Source organism: Lepidochelys kempii, chromosome 3 (assembly GCF_965140265.1).
Source record: "Lepidochelys kempii isolate rLepKem1 chromosome 3, rLepKem1.hap2, whole genome shotgun sequence".
NCBI classification, from domain to species: domain Eukaryota; kingdom Metazoa; phylum Chordata; order Testudines; family Cheloniidae; genus Lepidochelys; species Lepidochelys kempii.
Window position 1 is genome coordinate 66,280,958 of NC_133258.1, and position 14,582 is coordinate 66,295,539.

General features: G+C 41.6%; 1 protein-coding gene across 6 annotated transcripts in view; it reads right to left on the reverse strand.

Annotated features, from left to right (window-relative positions):
* SNX14 (sorting nexin 14) overlaps window positions 1-14,368 on the reverse strand; it is a 78,787-nt gene extending 64,419 nt beyond the window's left edge. For all 6 annotated transcript variants that reach the window (XM_073336597.1, XM_073336596.1, XM_073336595.1 and 3 more), the window contains exons 1-6: window positions 14,113-14,368; window positions 11,741-11,861; window positions 10,687-10,763; window positions 10,500-10,578; window positions 6,265-6,308; window positions 3,398-3,485 (exon numbers count right to left, since the gene is read on the reverse strand). In XM_073336597.1, coding sequence (XP_073192698.1) covers window positions 3,398-3,485; window positions 6,265-6,308; window positions 10,500-10,578; window positions 10,687-10,763; window positions 11,741-11,861; window positions 14,113-14,258 — 555 coding nt within the window. In that variant the 5' untranslated portion in view covers window positions 14,259-14,368. The remainder of the gene's footprint in view (window positions 1-3,397; window positions 3,486-6,264; window positions 6,309-10,499; window positions 10,579-10,686; window positions 10,764-11,740; window positions 11,862-14,112) is intronic.
* Window positions 14,369-14,582: the final 214 nt, after the last annotated feature.

The following is a 14,582-nucleotide window of genomic DNA, read 5'->3' on the forward strand; positions in this document are numbered from 1 at the left end:
TCAGAAATTCTTCAAATTGGCCCATGATGAGTTTGGCATATTGAGGAGCCACCCTAGTACTCATGGCTGTTCCCATAGTTTTGACAAAATGTTTGTTGCTGAACGTAAAACTGTTATGGGTGAGAATGAAATGGATGAATTTGGTGAAGTGTTTGGAGTGAATATCTCAGGGTTGTCCATTGTCTTGCAAGTATTTGAGGCAGGCAGCTATGCATCATTGTGAGGGATGTTGGTGTATAAGAAATGACATCCACAGTGGTGAGGACAGTGTTCTGAGGAAGGTTGTTAATATTGCAGTTTATGGAGAAAAATCAGTTGTGTCCTGGAGAAAGCTGGCCCTTTGTGTGGTTTGAGGGTGGTTTCTAAGAGTCTCGATATACTTTCAGTAACAGTGCCGTGGTCATATATAATGGGTCTGCCTTGGTTCCCTTTTTTGTGTATCTTGGGAAGCATGTAGAAGGGCACTGGGGTGGTTTCATGGGGGCGGAGTTTGTAAAGTTTCTCTGAGTTGTTTGAGGAAGGATTGGATATCATCCTTAAATTCCTGGATAAATTGTGGTCTGGGGTCATCTTTGAGTTCTTTATAGTAGGTGGTGTCAGAGTGCTGTTGGTTAGCCTCGTTAACTGTCATCACAGTTGAGGACTACAGTGGTGCCTCCTGTCTGCTGGTTTGATCAGTATCTGATGGTTAGATTTCAGGGACTTTTATGGCTCTTTTTACCCTATGACTGCAGAGATTTTAACGGGTCATTCTACCTTGAACGGTCCCTTACAATATGTGCTAACTAAACCACCTCTTCCACCTTGCGTTTTGCAGTGATGCTGCAAGTACTTTCCCCAGACCTGAAGAAGAGCTGTGCGTGACTCAAAAGCGTGTCTCTCACCAGCAGAAGTTGGTCCAATAAAACATATTACTTCACTCACCCTGTCACTCTGAATTACACTTTTGTGAGCTCCAAGACCTATTATTCTGTCATCTCACTCACGCACACAGACTCCACCTCCCCTGCAGAATTCATACAGCTCAAGCTATCACGACGACATCTAATTGTGTGTTATTTAGAGATATTCGCAAAACTTTGCGCAAAAAAACACAGAAAATAAGTTTAATGATACTACATCAGATACAACCTTAATACAAAATTTATGAACTAATCATGTATAAAGGGGAATGTGTTTTGATTAAACTCCTGTACCTACTAAAGCTATGTCTACACTAAAGACCTTACAGCAGCACAGCTGTACTGCTGCAGCTGTGCCACTGTAAGGTCTCCTGTGTAGCCACTCTGCCAACAGGAGAGAGCTCTCCCATTGGCATAATTAAACCACCCCTAACAAGTGGCAGTAGCTATGTCAGCGGGAGAGCGCTATCAGTGAAACTTATATTGGGCGGGGGGGCGGGTGTGTGTTTTTTTCAGACCCCAGCTGACAAAAATTTCATGGACAAAAGTGCTAGTGTAGACATAGGCTAAGCTTCTGCAATTCTCCACACAGCATCTAACACTTAACACAGCTTAACTGCCACAAAAGATCAAATATCTTTTTGCTCTCAGCCAAGCCTGACTGAAATTATTATAAATCTTTTGTTCCTGACAAGAAAGGTGGGGAATTTGGGTGATCTTTATTATTCTAATTCACAAAGGATACGTTTAAAAGATGTTTATGCTAGATTATTTCAGTTCATACATAACCATTTCCTTCAGCTACCTGTATAATAAGGTATTATCACTGTCATATTTAATCTTTTCATGTATGATAGCAATGGATCAAAAAGTCAACTAATAACTCCCAAGTATGCTCAAGTTACATGAATTAAAATTCTAAAGTAAATTTAAAGACTTATGCTACATTTCCATTTTGAAACATTTGCTTCACTTACAAACCTTTATGCTTTCCCCACCATAACTTTTAAACCATCTGTAGTACCACAAGCATGTTAACAAGCAAGACATCCAAATCTGACATTCAGCTAGGATTGTGTCAGGTTGTTCACCAGCTACTGCAGCATGTGTGGTATACCTCGTAGCTCAGGAAATAAAATGTATTAATAGTTGTTATTGAGGTGGAATAACACCCTTAGGTAGCTGTGTCAGCAGAGGGGCCAGCACTGAATGGGCACGGAAACTGAGCTTGCTTCTCACTCCTGATTGTTGTAGGCAGAATAGAGGTACTTAGAGATAAGTGCATTTTGCAGGAACTGAGACACATTGCCACAGAAAGTTTCCTTTGCATATACTGTACCTATTTAAAGGACAGAGGGTGGTCAGTCCAAACTTTTTACAGGAACTAAATTCACGTACAAGTTGCCATGACATGCCCCTTCCTGGATAAACATCTTGTTCGAAACTGATGTCTGAGTCACTAGTACAGCCCTTTTACCCCTATAATCTTCCTCTCAGGACACTTGCCTGTGAACATCGGGCAATGCTGGATGCTATTTATATTTCTATTTCAAGAGCCCTGCAGATCTCTTCAAAACCCCACTAATGTATTCCAACTCCAAAATCTGTTCTTTTAAAAAAATCCACTAAACGTTTACTGTGGTTAAATACAAAAAACAGAACAATCATGTCTGGTAATACCTCCACTTCTTATTCTTATTACAAGGAAAATCTGATCTTATAAAATCCTGGCAATATTTCCCTTCCTGATTGCAGACCAGCTCTCCCACCTGCTCTGAAGAGAGGGAGCAGGATCACAGAAGCCAACTGATGATCATTCAAATTTAAAAAAAAAAAAAAGTTCTGAATGAGCAGTTTAGGTGGAGCTCCCATACAGAAGTCCAAGCCTCTGTGTTTCTGTGCACCTACATACAGTATGTGTTCGTTGGTCTTTGTCCAGCAACATACCCCCATCACACAATTTTACTTAACACTTATATCAAATGACTCCAAGTTAGCATAGTCCCTTCTCCACACAAGTCACACCTACTGGGATTCTCAGAGTGAGCTATTTGAAGCAGTTATCCTCTTACCAAGTATAAAAGTATCTTCAAAGAACCAAAGCACAGATGGAGAACCAGGTGGTAGCTACAAGAACTACAGCTCCCCAATATCTAGTACTTCTCTCTACTCCCTTCAAATGAATCACCTTAGAAACAGCCAATGCAACATAGAAGATAGTCTTGTGCCAACACAAAGCACTACTAAAACAGCAGGAACAAAGACTTTAATTTGCAAGGATTCTATAGGATTGGGCTGTGGCCAAGAGTACCATGGGAGATAAGTTTCAGAGGAAGGAAACTGGCATAAAGAGGAAGAAACTGTCAAATGTAATTCTATATAGAAAGTACAATATGTTTCTTTTGGTAACATAATTAAAAGAAAGAAGATTTATTTTGGCATTAGATACTATTTCTTACATATAAAATCATGTTCTCTCTCCATGCAATTTTTACCTTGTGAATTCTGCGAATTAATACAGATGCAAAAAACCTCAATGTTACTCTCAGCTCATCAACGAAGGACTCATCATCAGTTACATCCCTGCGAAGTTTTAAAACAAAGTAAACCAAGGAAAATATTTAGTTTGAACTTTAACCCATCCATGTTACATTTGACACTTACAAAAGAAAGAATAAAACCATTAAAAGGTGGCACTTGAAAGCATAAGAATTATCTCCACTCTAAATGAAAGCACAAAAAGTGGGCAAGGCCAGCTGGTGACTGGTCCTCTATTCAAGCATAGAAACATACAGACACCCCAATATAGTAGATATATTTGCACTTCTAATTAGCTGTGACTTGAGAGGCATGGTCAGAGCATAAGACTAACAGCCAGGAATTATGTTCTAATTCCTGTTCTAATACTAACTAACTGAATAATTTTGAGCAAACAACCACCTCTAATTCACTTTCCCCATATGTTAAAAAAAAGATAGTTACCCAGTTAGGTGAGACAGAGTGAGCCTAAATTAATGTTTGCAAAGCTTTAGAAGAAAAATGCAGTAACTGTTCAATATTATCAGGAGAGCTGGTTGAAATTTTGCATTTCTATCTAATGACAAATTCTGAAATTTCAAAATGTTTTGTTTTGATAAGGTCAAAATGTTTCTACTTTTATATATTATAGTATAGTTCTGATCATTTCCTGTAAAAAATTAGATGAAATTGGTACATTCCGAGACAAGATTTTGATTGTGTGGAATCAACATTTTCTGACAAAAGTTTTCCCACCAGAAAGTTTTTGGCTATCTCTAATTATAATACAATATGCATGTTACCTGTAGTACAGCATTTTTTGGAATTCTCATTTGTTAAAAATTGACCAAAAGTATATCATCCTATTGCCCTCCCAAGTAGGGAAAAGCATGTTAGAGCTCTAATATACAAAATATGCATGATGGTAGAAGATGGCATCAGCTGGTGAGGCAAAGGAAAAATCCTCTTGTGCCCAGTTCCCATTTTTCCTGCCTAAAAGGGTCTAGCTGGTGTCAAGGAAGTCTGTGCTCCTTTCCCTTGACAGGAAGATATCATCCCAGAGTCCTTTCCCACCCTAAACTCTGGTCCAGCTGCTCTAGCCTGGGACAGAAAGAGATCCCAAACCTGTCCCATCATTGCAATCTGCCCCTTCCTACAAAGCTGTGTCTTCTGAGGGCCTCATTTTCCTGTTTGGGACAAATGGATTTCCCCAAAGATGCAAACCGAGAGAAGGGATGAAAGACTGGAACGGGAAGAGAAAAAAATCCTAGAACATTAGACAAATTCTGCCCTAAAGACAGTCAAACATGCTAAGAAGATTTGCCTTTAAGTAAAAATAAGAATTTTTGTATATTGCCCCAAGACTTTAAGCAATAAACCATAACTTCATAAATTTTCCCCCACCCCGAAGTGCTAGTTCACTTCTTTTTATTATCACAATGCTAAGGTGTTCAGAGGACCCAGTTATGACCAGGACCCCACTGTGCTAAGCACAACATGATCACATAAGAACTTTTTTTTTGGAACCTGTGATTCTTAAATGTAATATCTTCAATCTAAGTTCTCTCTGTCAGTCTGACGTAACATAAAAGATACAATGCCCATAGATTCTCCACCGATTTTAAATTATAAAATATTAAAGACAGCCACCTATATGGCCTCCTTAAATTTTATTTTATTTAAAAGGAGCTCTGCAAAATGTCCTCTGGATTTCATATACTTGAAAGTTTAGTCAGCTAATAAACACCCAAAGATTATCCATTTGGTGATGTACACCACAGTGTTTGGGCTCCCTCTGTTGTCCTGCAGATAAGTGTATAGCTTTGTTCAGTATATTCAAACCAATATTGACACACCCAAAGCAAAGGCATAACTAAACAGAGACATGCAGACTTCAGTCATATTTAAAAATAAATGAGATAAATAGAACACCCTGTAAAAAAATTCTGAACTTCCAGTGGGTAAGACTGACAACGTAAAATAAAAGATGAGAGTAGCTGACTGATTCTTTTAATGAACATCACCTTTAAGAAGGGGAAAGTCAAATTCAGAGTTGAATTAGGTAAATCCAGTGTTTTATTTGTTTTAGAAATTAAAATAATCTTACATCATGGCATTAATATGCACCAAGAATTGAAATATTTAAGTTATTTTCCTTCAAAGTGCTTAGAGTAATATGCCTTTAAGTTAAAAAAACAAAACACAAGAAACCCATATAGGCCCCAGTCTTGCAAAGACTTATTCACACTCATGCTTAACTTTAAGTATGTGAATAGTCTCATTTGAGTTTAACAGAACTATTCACAGTCTTAAAATTAAGCATGTGTAGAATCTTTGCAGGGTCAAAGCCTTAGCTCATATTTTGAATGTATTTTCCTTTTTTTTTTTAAAAAAAAAAAGGATAAAAACGTTTATTTTTAGATTAAGACACTACATGAAATACCGGGTCAGAGGAATACTTTTAGTTTAGAATCATAACTCATAAAAGAAGATTTTTAAAGTTCTTACAGTTTTTGAACCTCTTATGGTTGCAGCAAAAATGTGTCTTTTTCCAGGAAAGCCTCACTAAGATACAGTGTTTTTATAGTTTCAATACAAATTTCACAAAAATCTTTGTAATATTTTAAAAATTTAGAACAAATTGATCCACTCTACTTAACTAATAAGATATAAAACAAACTAAGGTGATAACACTTATATTGAGAAAGTAAAAAAAAAAGTCTTTGTATTTTATTATTTTTAACACAAAAACTGAATATGTATTTTGTAAAGGACTGTTTCCACTATACTGCTTTGAATGAAGGGTTATTATTAGAAGAAAAAGTAATTTGTGGAAAACTCATACCTGTACCATGGATAAACAAAATTTTCCAGCACCAGTTCAAGCACCTGTGTAGAAAAAAGACAATCACATTACAAAATAAGGGATCTATTTATTCTATATACTTGTTCGAAGAACTGAAAGAAAAAAAATACACAAACATCTTTTCTAACCTCACTCAATGTGTACATTATAACTCTAAAACAAGAGATTAAAAGTGGAGAAACAAAATGCACTGGCTAGAGAAGAATATGTTAAAAAAAGGGAAGACATCTAGAGGAAAGGAGAAGAGGAATGTATTTCTAAGCAAACACTGTAAGGCTGAAAGCCATAGAGTCAAATGCTCTATGTAGGACAAGCTTTCTGTGGGCCTCCAAAGAAGGGACCAAGGCTGCCAGGAAGAGGAACTATGAGAGTACAGGTCTAGGGATGAAGCACTCAATACCAAGCCAGAGCAGTGAGCCTGGGGACCAACTGAAAGAAAGCAAGACCTTGGAAAGTTAATGTGCAACCCATAAGAGGAGAGTCTTAGAAAGCAGTGATCAGATGACCAAGATGATATCTGTCTCCGAGATGAGGAACTGATCCCAGGTGATAGAGAACATACCCTGCCATGCTGCTGCTGTGTTCTGGATTGCCTCAAGGGCCCAGTCTGACAATGCTAGACAATATGATAGCTTATAGGGTGCTTGTCAATCAAACTGATGGAGGGATGAATTGGACTGACAGGTGAAAGAACCATCCCTCCCCTCCTGCCCAAGAAAGTAAAGCATTATCCCTTAGGTCTATTCTTTAAGAACATGGAACCAAGAATTAAAAAAAACCCAAAGAACTAATGATAAATTTATGATAGGAGTTCTGAACCAGGTACACCACTGTCTTTTGTGATGCTGGCTACAGACATCTCTGATCAGCTCTCTTTCACAATGACACATTAGCATGGTTTATGCCACAAAGCATCTCACAAGTGCATTGATCAAGAGGTAAGTAAACCTACACTGTAAATATATTATTGGTAGATCATTCAAGTAAGCAATTTTTCAGTCAGATTTATTTTATGCAACTTGTGACATTTAAAACTATATCACATATCACATCTTGAAGTCAGCCCAAGATGAATTGGACAACAGAACACAGATTTTATGCAATTTACATGAGTTGCAGCATCATTCTATAACTTAGAATTTGCAATGAAACATGGAAAATCATGCCCCACTCCAGCACCAAGTCTTCTCCATTCTGTCTTCTTTCAAGCTTAACTGGAGTAGTGAAGGCTGTAAAATTCATGATTCTCTAAGGCACAATGCTGTAGTATTGCCATACAAACAACAACTCTGAATACCATACACCACGATCCTCCAGGATATTCTCACTGCATTTATTTCCAAAAAGACTTCTTAATAAAGATTCTACATATGTTAATCTCTTGATGGGATTGAACTACAAGTACTAATAGGTTTGCTAATCAGAGCTCTTCAACTCATTCTGCTCTCAAGATACACACTGTGCATTGTCAAGATGCTGTAAAAAAGTCAGCTATTGCATAAGAAAGTGCAATATTTTTTTTTTAAATATGCACTCACATTTAGGAAGGAAATAACTCTAGGCGATAGGTAATAAATAAGTTCTTCGGGTAATCATGGCACATCTTAATTATTGGTAATATTTAATATTTTAAAGAACCCAAAAACATGCTGGCTCCTTCTCATAAACAAATGCCCCCATCTTAGAAAACTTAATCTAAATTTAGGTCATAATAGAGTGCATAACAGTACGCTGGAAAGAACAATGGATAAGAAAGAACAGTATTTTATTATTTAGTATTGGTAGTATTGTAATGACAGTCCTGGACCTACCTTGGAGCCTCAGTTTAAATATACACTCATTTTCATAGTTAAGGTCCCAAGACGCTATCATGATAATCTAGTCTGACTTCCTGTTCCTGTACAACACAGGCCATAGGATTTCCCTGAATTAATTCCTGTTTGAAGTAGAGCATATCTAGATTTTATAAATTGCCAGTGATGGAGAATCCACCACAACCCTTGGTAAATTGTTCCAGTGGTTAATTACACTCATTTAAAAATCTGTGCCTTATTTCAAGTCAATTTCTCTTGCTTCAACTTCCAGCCACTGGCTCTTATTATACCTCTGTCTGTTAGATTGAAGACCCTTTTATAATAAAATTTCTGTTCCCCATCTAGGTACTTATAGTCTGTGATCAAGTCACACCTTCATCCTGTGACACTCTGTACCTCGGAAGAGCACCCTGCACCTCCATGTTCGTCCTTATAATATGATCGTGTGGTATCCAGTGCAAAGTTTGCCATGTTGGGTGTCTTCGGACGGCTCATGGTACACCGAGCATTGTTATAGTAATGTTATAGGTTGTAATTTCATGTATATAGTTATGAGGCTGAAAACGTGTCCTCATGGCTTAAAACAAGCCCAGGCAAAATCTCCCCAGGAGCAGAGGGGCAGCTCACACCTCATCAGGGCATGTGTGGGACAAACCCAGCCCAGCTTCACAGGAACAAAGGACAATGGCCTAGGCAGCAACAAAGGATCTGCTGGTCAGTTCGGCACTACAATGAGGTAATGCTCACCTGACTCTGAAGCTGGAGGGTGGGGCAAAGCTAAGAGGGAAGAAAGAACATGATAAAAGAGAGAGACTTTTGCCATGCTTTCTCTCTTCCACCTCCATCTACAGACACCACCCCCAAGCGACTGAAGTGCTGATCAAAAGGGGAGAGCCTGGCTGAAGGGCAACCAGCCAGCCTGTGGTGAGAAACCTAAGTTTGTAAGGGCACTGAAAGTGTTAAGATCAGCTTAGAATGCATTTTGCTTTTATTTCATTTGACCAAATCTGATGTCTTGTGCTTTGACTTATAATCGCTTAAAATCTCTCTTTTACAGTTAATAAATTTGTTTATTCTACCTGAAGCAGTGCGTTTGGTTTGAAGCATGTCTGAGACTCCGCTTGGGATAACAAGCTGATACGTATCAATTTATTTGTTAAACTGACAAACTCATATAAGCTTGCAGCGTCCAGTGGGCATAACTGGACACTGCAAGACGGAGGCTCCAAGGGTTGCGTCTGGGACCGGAGATATTGGCTAGTGTCATTCAGTTGCACAATCCAAGCAGCGACTGGCCAAAAGTGCTCATTTACATAGCTGCGAGCAGCTTACATGATATAGAGCAGGGGCGGGGCAAACTTTTTTTTTTTCCCAAAATTGTATGGAGGGCCGATTAGGTGAGGTTTTGTCTCCCCAAACAGCCAGGCATGGCCCAGCCCCCACCTCCTAACCGACCCCCCTGCTTCTCACCCCCTAACAGCTCCCCTGGGACTTCTGCCGCATCCAACTCCCCAGCTCCCTGTCCCCTGACCACCCCCGGACTATGCACCCCAACTGCCCTCTGCCGCCCCATCCAACCCCCGCTTCTTGACTGCCCCCCCCAGTCCCCTGCCCCCTTATCACGCTGTCTGGAGCACTGCTGGCTGGCAGAGCTACAGCTACGCCACCCAGAGCACAGGGTCAGGCTGCGGCTCTGCAACTGCGCTGCCTGGCTGCCCAGAGCTGCAGGGGAGGTGGAACAGTAGGGGAGGGGCTGGGGGCAAGCCTCCTGGCCCAGGAGCCGGGCAGGAGGGTCCCGTGGGCCAGATGTGGCCCATGGGCCATAGTTTGCCTACCTCTGCTATAAAGGCTGTGCATGAACAGCCCGGGAGTGGGGGTTCTTACAGCAGAGCAAGGTAATGCTGGCTCCCCGAGTCGTGGATTGGAGTGACCTAGCAGATCACCGGTCCAGATAACACCCGGGAAAGATCACACACTCTGTCTGACAAGATAAGCAGATTGAGCTCCTTGAGGGTCTCATTATGATGCATGCTTTCCAGTCCTTTAATCAGTCTCATGGCTTTTCTCTGAACTCTCCAATTTTTCAACATCCTATTTGAATTGTGGACACCAAAATGGGACACAATATTCCAGAAGCAGTTGCACCAGTGCAAAATACAGAGGTAGTATAATCTCTCTATTCCTCCTTGATTTCATATTTTTTAATACATACAAGAATTGTGATGGACTCACTTCTGATGTCCAAAAGTAATGATGAGTCTTAAGGAGGGATCTGAATGATAAAACCTTAGTTTTGGATTTCAATGCACTGAAATCATGTCAAATAATTAACATTAACTGACAATTAAATAACAAAAAGAAAAGGAGTACTTGTGGCACCTTAGATTAAATAACAGTTACCTCTGAGAGAGAGGCATCAACCTTGGAAGACACTTGTAGATCCAACCATGGCTGGTAGTTTTCTAGAAGCAATGCAGGTCTGTAAGAAACCAAGAGAAATAATACAATATTTAATAGAAGGTTCTCTCACCCCAAAGTACAAGATGTAACAACTGTTATGATAAGAAATGCCAAATATTTAACTTACCTATGCCTTTTGCATTTGACATTACCACATACAGCACAGCTGTGACCTTGGGGAAATAGCTCCTGCAGTTCTAATTGCTAAGAAAGAGAAAGTATTTAACAAATCTCAGTTTTTCAAAATCCTCTCTCTCAATGCATTTCTGCATTAGCCAATTTGCTTTTACTGTATGTGATTAAAATAAAATTAAATTGCACAAAATATCATAGATGGCTTGATTTTTTTGGGGTGTGTGGGGGGTGAATACAAAGATAATTAAAAAGAAAAGGAGTACTTGTGGCATCTTAGAGACTAACCAATTTATTTGAGCATAAGCTTCATCGGATGCAAGTGAGCTGTAGCTCATGAAAGCTTATGCTCAAATAAATTGGTTAGTCTCTAAGGTGTCACAAGTACTTCTTTTCTTTTTGCGAATACAGACTAACACGGCTGTTACTCTGAAAGATAATTAAGTTAGTAAAGTACCAAATGGAAGCACCTGAATTTAAGAAACTAACTTACAGATTAAAACTAATCAATATAAAACATTGTTCTAAATTCAGCAGAAAGGTGATTTAGAATAGACGTTTCTTTTTTTGAAACTTTCAAATTCATGTAAAGCAGGCGGAGTGTGGCCAGTAAGATATATTCTGAATTCATTTTGTCAAAGGAAATGCATCTCTTTTACAAGCATCATGCAGGTTTAGGATTTAAAAAAAAAAAAATGCAACTATTACAGACACTCTAAAAGCATTATACAAGCTGCAGCTGAATTACCCTCACTGACGACTGCATATTTCAAGCCTTTAAGTAATAAGGCCCTAATCCTGCAAACACATTTACTTAATTTTACACATGTAAATAGTCCCATTGGGTTCAACCCAAATATTTGTCAAATTAGAGCCTTCATTTGTATTTGAAGACTGTTCACCACAGAAAGTTACAAGTTAATATCAACTACATTCACCACTGTTACATTAACAGAGCATAACATTTTCTAAAATTACTGGTTGTACATATTGCTACAAAATAAATGGAGAAAAATTAAACAAACGCTACAAAGAAAAATTAAATTTACCTTGGGTTTATATTTTATTGTAAAAAAAATATTTGGCAAGAGAGAATCTGGTCCTAATGAGCAGTAGAATGTGACAACGCCAGCAACAAATGACCAGAAGATCATTAAAATGTGAAGATACCTTGTAAACAAACAGGAAAAAAAGAACTGTATGACAAGGTAGACAATACCATATGGTATGTTTACAGCAGAATTTTTCAGAATGACATATGAACACAAGTATTTCTTTTAGTGACTACTCTACCAGAAATTAACTGAAATACTACACCTAGCTCTATCTCAGGAGTTCTCAAACTGGGAGTCACAACAGGTCAGGTCAAGAAGTGGTTACATGGGAGTTGTGAGCTGTCAGCCCCTGGTTGGCAGGGCTGTGGCTGTCAGTCTCTGGTGGGGTCACAGTCAGCCACTGAGAGAAGAGGGATGTTGCACTCAGAGGCTTGCTGCGTGGAAGGGGTCACCAATACAAAAAGTTTGAGAACCACTGCTCTGTGTGTTCATGAAAAGAGTGTGATAATAATCGGAGCTGCCAGTTACGTAAATCTAAGCTGAACTCATCCACAGACAGGACTAATAAAACAGCAATACTAATACAGTAGTTTACTTCAAAGCATATTACAAATATAACTAATCCCCATAACACCACTGGCATGCAGGTCTATGTTCAGACTAGACAACATTTCATCTCTTCTTGTTCTAATATTGACTGACAATCCAATAAATTAAATATATTTTACATTTACTTAATAGTATCTTTTAAGCATTAAAATATGACTTTTTAACCCTACTACAATAGGTGGTGAGCCTGAATACTAATTTTGTATAGGGACACAGCACTCTCTACCTTCATGCTCTGTGGGAATTGTTTACATTTGTGGGGGGTTTTTTAACAAGTATTGAGTTTAGTAACGGATGATGAAATAAGGTTTTAGTCAGTATCATAATGACCTCTTGCAGAGCTGTGTAGGATGTAGCTGATAAATGTCTTTCTGTCCAGGAACTTTTTGTTAAATTTTAAGAAACCTAAACTAGCACTCTCCTCTTAGGGCATGTCTTCACTAGCAACATTAAAGCACTGCTGCGGCAGCACTTTAACGTGGCTGTGTAGTCGCGGCACCAGTGCTGGGAGAGTTTAAAAAAAAACCCATTGTCTAACTGCCACTTTTCAGCACTCAGGGGGTATTTTTTCACTCCCCTCAGCAAGAAAGTTGCAGTGCTGTAAAGTGGCAGTGTAGACACGGCCATAGTCTCCCAGTAAATGTAGTTTTATCAGCGTTAAGTCTCACACTGAAAATGCCTCAGGGCAAAAAGTATGCATGTGTGCCCTGTACAGCACAGAATCAGCACCAAGACTTTATTAAGCCTGTACTCATTTCTTTACAAATAACGGTTGCTCATACCATGTACAATTTATGTTTAATAATTTGGGGATGGGTATGTTGCTATTCTGGATTGCAATGCACACAGAGCAGGGAAACTCTGGAGACTGAGGTCAGAAAGGAGTGTGACCAAAAAAACTGAGTGAGACTACGCAATCACATGCCGGGGGCACTAATAACAACACACTGATATTGACCCCCAAAGTTATTTATTCACAGCATAGGTAAAGAAGAAGGCTGGCTGACAACAGTATGAAGGGGGATGTGAAGCAAGCGTGGGGTCATGGGAGGGTAAAGATAGAGGGTGTCACTTTCTGGCTCCCTTTCTCCCACACAGTTTGGCCCCTCGCCACAACTTTCCCTTGAATTGCTAGGCGCTAATACGTTGCCTCTGGGAGGGAAGAGGATTAAGAGGAGAGGACGCTGTTTGCCGCCTCTCCTCTAAAGTTAAGGGGATAAACTGGACACCATCTGAACTAAGCCCTCATTTTCCCTGCTTCCCAAAGTGCCTGGGCTGTGTCAGGGCAGCTGCTCCTGACCGCGGGCACCGGGCCGCACATGGGCAGCAGACGGAGCTAAGCCCGTGCCTGGGGGAGGGCTGAGTCGTCCCGGCCTCTCCCCGCCCCCAGCAACCGGGATGACAGCGCCACGCAGCTGCCCCGGTGGGGCGCCTACCGCTGTCCCCGGGCGAGCTCCCGTCCGCGCAGCCCGTGGGACAGGGGAAGCCAGTTCCCATCCCGCCCTCCCCAGCCGGTGCAGGAGAGCTGCCCCCAGCGCCCCTCCCGGCCCGACGACCCCGCTGCAGGCGAACAGCCCCCACGGGCCCCGGCCAACACGTAGGGGAGCGTCTGCCCTGCTCCCCCACCCCGGGCCCCGGCCTCCCTCCCAGACCCTTCCGCGTCGTGCCCAGCAACGGCCGCCCTCGCAGCCGCCGGCTGCTGGGGAGGGAGCAGGGAAGAAGCGGGAAGGACGCGGGCCCAAGGCGGTGGCTGTTACCGGTTCAGCAGGAGGGTGGCCGCGCTGAGCCCCAGCAGGATGCAGCAGAACAGCGGGTACTGGCGGCAGGCCTCCCGCAGCGCCTCGAGCCCCCGCGCGCGCTGCCTCAGCCGCTCTCCCGCCGCCCGCGCCCACCCCCACCCCATCGCCGCGAGGGGCGCGGCGCACCCAGCGCGGAGACCCTCGAACCCACAGGCTGGGGAGGGGAGCAGGGAGCCGCAGCGCCGCTTCCGCTCTTTGTCATGTGATTCCACCACCACGTGATTGCACTAGCGTGCGTCGCGTTCGTGCCGTGCGTGCAGCTCGGGGCGCCGGCCGGCGCCATGGTGATGGGGGGCGGGGCGCTAGGACCTAGCTTCGCTGGAGGCGGATGGCGAAGCTCCGATAATGAGGGTCGAGCCGAACGGCCCCGGCCCCTGTGTACCCCAAGGGCTGGATGGGCCCTGCCGCCCCGCGGTCGGGTTGGCTGC